The sequence below is a fragment of the Pseudomassariella vexata genome (assembly GCF_002105095.1).
Source record: "Pseudomassariella vexata strain CBS 129021 chromosome Unknown BCR38scaffold_15, whole genome shotgun sequence".
In the NCBI taxonomy this organism is placed as follows: domain Eukaryota; kingdom Fungi; phylum Ascomycota; class Sordariomycetes; order Amphisphaeriales; family Pseudomassariaceae; genus Pseudomassariella; species Pseudomassariella vexata.
The window spans coordinates 849,271-853,383 of NW_024467970.1; the positions used below are offsets into that span (position 1 = coordinate 849,271).

The window sequence follows — 4,113 nt, forward strand, 5'->3', positions numbered from 1 at the left end:
TGTCACCACCTCGGTGACGATGAGGTTGAGTTCAGAAGGAGTGTAGTTAAGCATGCAGGATTCGAGAGGTCGGCTCGACAGTGAAGCGAGTATAAGTAAAAGTGTTGTGGCCGCGGAAGTCTTTGAAATCCTCATCGCAGCTGTCTAAGATTCGTTTTCTCGAAAATTAATATAACCAGGATAGTTCTGCTTGACTCTTTAATCACGTGAAGATATTCCAGATCAGAGTGGCCAAGCATCAGTCATGGCCAATCAATCCTCCATCAGAGCAGCATTGCTGTTTCTGACCATCTACCTACCCTTTTTAGCCCTCGGCCGAAGTATACCACAGTCAGCCGCGCTCTTCAAAAGAGATATTACCACGGCCCCATTGTCCACCAGCAACATTAATTTGGGCGGTATCTCCGGCACCTACCCTCGTCTTGCCCTCCTGTCAGATAACTCTATACTCGTCGGCTACACCCAAATCAGCGGCAATCAACGAACAATTTCCGTGATTCGCAGTACTGACAATGGAGGCTCCTTCAGCCCCTGGGGCACCATCGCCACCAACACCAATGGTGGCGATCTCGACAACGTCTACCTACTTGAAGTCAGCAAGGGCAACATCCTCGCTGTCTTCCGCAACCATGACAAAAACGCCAGCGGGGCTTACACGCACTACCGCATTACCGTGTGTCAGTCCACTGACGGTGGTAAAACTTGGGCCTTCATTAGCCAGGCTGTGGAGTCGAGCATCCAGGGCCAGGGGCTCTGGGAGCCGTTCTTGAGGATTGGGAACGATGGAAAAGTTCAACTGACCTACAGCGGGGAGCTGAGTACGGATAACCAGGAGACCTTCCGGGTTGTGTCGAGTGATGGGGGAAAGGGGTGGTCGGCGGCAGTGAACCTGCGGATTCATAGTACGAGTGAGAAGCTCAGGGATGGGATGCAGGGGATTGCGAGGGCGAAGGATGCACAGGATGGAAGGGATGCGTTGATCATGGTATTTGAAACTACGAGGAGGGGTCCGGGGCTGTTCAGCGTTGAGTATGCCGTGAGTTATGATGATGGTGCGAGTTGGGGAAATAGGGATGTGGTTTATGCGCCTTCGGCAAGTACAAAAAATGCAGGTAGTCCGCAGATCGCCCAAGTTGGAGACAAGGGTCTGGTTGTAGCTTTTATGACGGATGAAGATACTGCGAGCCCGAATTGGCCGTCGCTTGCCAGCATCAAGGTTGTGGTTTCGGTGGGCTTGAATGGTGGAAAAATTGCGTGGGGTGGAAAAGCCACAGTACAAGGTGCCACGAGTGCTTGGCCAGGATTGTTGCAGTTGAGCGATAGGGTCTTCAACGTTTATGATCATGGTGGTAAAGTGGAAGGCAGCGTGTTGAACTGGCCTGGCGCATGAGCTGACGCGAAACTTGATAAGGTTGGCGTTTGGGCGAGCATTGGGACTGTTGCCTTCACGGATTTCCAGTTCACAAGACAGGTATACATATCATAATTAAGGTTTAACGGCAAATGATGAGATGTTACGAGTTACTATATCAACTTCACATCATGATGCTGGTCAATTTTATCATTTAGCAGCATGACGCAGAGAAGGAGTTGTTTTTTGAAACTCAGAGACGAAGAGAGTGATAGCATCCGATACACCGTCGTTCATAAATAAGTCTGCTATCGTTTCGCGCTCAGCTATTTGAAAGCTACGTGGGTTAAACCGCCATTTCTAGGCTTGACGAGTACGTTAGCTCGTTTAATTAAAAAGAAAAAAGAAGAAACATTTCGCCCCCTAACGAACACATTTAGTATTAGTCAAGAATGATAAATTGAGGTTACGTCGACTTATAAGTATATATAGTTGACTGGCAGTTGCAACAACGAGGTATAGACTATGTGGTTTGTATGGTCAAGATAAGAAATGCCAACACGGGAGTAATTATGACTTTGCAGACTAGCTAGCACAAGCATACGGGAGGCGGCACATCTTGCTAAGTTAAATTGATTGGCAAGTCTTTCGTGTTTTTTTTAAAAAAAACATGCTCATTCTCCTTGTTGCACGACCAGCCGATAATTCACCACCCTTGACAATCTGGCAACTCCAACATGGTCTGCCCCTGTTGATCGTATTGACCGCTGTGCACGTTGTAACGTCCCACACCCACATCCGGGACACCCCCACATATGGGACACCCAAAAATGCCTCAACACCGCTAGCCTCTAACTTCAACCTCTTTTTTCTTTACCAATATCGATTCAATCGTTACGAAATTTTACGTACGTCTTCTTTACACTAATATGAGTCAATATACCGAAGATGATATTTATCGAGCTCTTCAAGCAATAGCTACCGGTCAAAGCCTTCGAAAAGCAGCATATGAGCATGGTGTCCCAAGGTCTACTCTTTCACGACGGATTCAGGGAGCCCAGTCAAGAGATACAGCCTTCGCTGACTACCAGAGGCTCTCTTCAGCCCAGGAATCTCATCTGGCTGAATGGGTTCGAATCCAGGCCGCCCTAGGCCTCCCACCAACCCATCAACAGCTCAAAGACTTCGCCGAGCGTATCCTACAGATCCACGGAGACACCGAACCACTTGGAAAGAACTGGGTCCAGGCTTTTATCAAGAGGAACCCTTCAGTCAAGGTCCAGAGAAGCAGAGCTATCGATTCCCAGCGTATTAATGGAGCCTCAGCTAATGTGATCAGGCAATGGTTCAAATACCTCGCTATCCCTGAGATCAAAGCTATTAAGGCCTCGAATCGATACAATATGGATGAGACAGGTATTCTAGAAGGTATAGGATCAAATTATCTTGTTCTAGGATCATCTGAGACTCGTTCTATACGGAAGAAACAGCCTGGATCTCGAGCTTGGACATCTCTTATAGAGTGTATCTCTGCGACTGGTACTGCACTACCCCCACTTGTGATATACAAGGGGAAGTCTGTCCAGCAGCAGTGGTTTCCTCTGGACTTGACTCAATACGAAGCCTGGAGGTTTACAGCAACAGAGAATGGGTGGACGTCAGACTCTACGGCTATTGAGTGGCTACAAAAGATCTTTATTCCTTTGACTCAACCAGAGGACCCTGAAGAGACTAGGTTACTTATCCTAGATGGGCATAGTAGCTACGAAACGACAGAGTTTATGTACCTCTGCTTCATAAACAAGATACACTTGCCTTTCTTGCCGCCACACACATCCCACGTTCTCCAGCCTCTCGATCAGTCAGTCTTTGGACCCCTCAAGGCAGCCTATAAGAAGGAGATTGGTTACCTTGACCGATGGGATACTACTACTGTCGTAGGGAAGAGAAACTTTCTCCTCTGCTATAGAAAGGCACTTCTAGCAGCATTGACCGCTAAGAACATTATCAGTGGATGCAAATATACTGGTCTCTGGCCTTCGAGCATAGCTAGACCCCTTATGAGCCCCCTGCTCCTTGAGAATACGTCAGCACCAATCAGACAGCCTAGTCAGACTTGTAAAGGGTACTCTGATAGTAAGGGTAGTCAGGACTGGGCGTTAGAGACATCAGCAGTAGCCTGGTCAACGCCTAAGAAGAGAGATGAGCTCCAAGATCAACTCAGCTTATTCAGCAAGCTTGATAGTGATCCAAATACCCAGCGGCTACTCTTTCGGAAAGTTCAAAAGGGCTTTGATGAGAAGGACTACCAATTATCTGTCGCACAGCGAAAGATTGAGGTAATAGAGGCAGAGCTTGAGGCTAGTAGGGCTAGGAAGCGGAGGAAGGTCAAGATGAGCCCAAATTCGAAGTTTACTAATATCAAGGCTATTCGGAAGGCTCAAATCGAGGCTGGTGAAATTGAGGATAGTACAGATGAGTCTAGCGAGTCTGAAAATCCTAGTGACGGTGAAAACTGTATTGTAGTCGCATTAGAATAAGTGTAAAAAAAGGTTGAAGTTAATGGTTATAATATACAGCATCATTTTTAGGGCGTCCCACATGTGGGGGTGTCCCGGATATAGGTGTGGGACGTTAACTCACTATATTACCCCTTTTCGCAAGAAAAAAAAAACACATTTAGCACCACCAGAAGAGAAACATTGCGAAGCCTCAATCCACTCCTATGAACTCCAGATGAGTCAATTAATACCAACCCATAT

The 4,113-nt window shown here is 47.2% G+C and overlaps 1 protein-coding gene across 1 annotated transcript; it reads left to right on the top strand.

The window, feature by feature from the left end:
- Positions 1 to 406: 406 nt before the first annotated feature.
- BCR38DRAFT_298118 (Sialidase) lies at positions 407 to 1,306 on the top strand (the record flags this gene model as incomplete). Its single annotated transcript, XM_040854519.1, has 1 exon — positions 407 to 1,306. A coding segment is annotated over one exon (900 nt), but the record flags the coding sequence as incomplete, so codon positions are not given.
- Between the last annotated feature and the right edge of the window lie 2,807 nt (positions 1,307 to 4,113).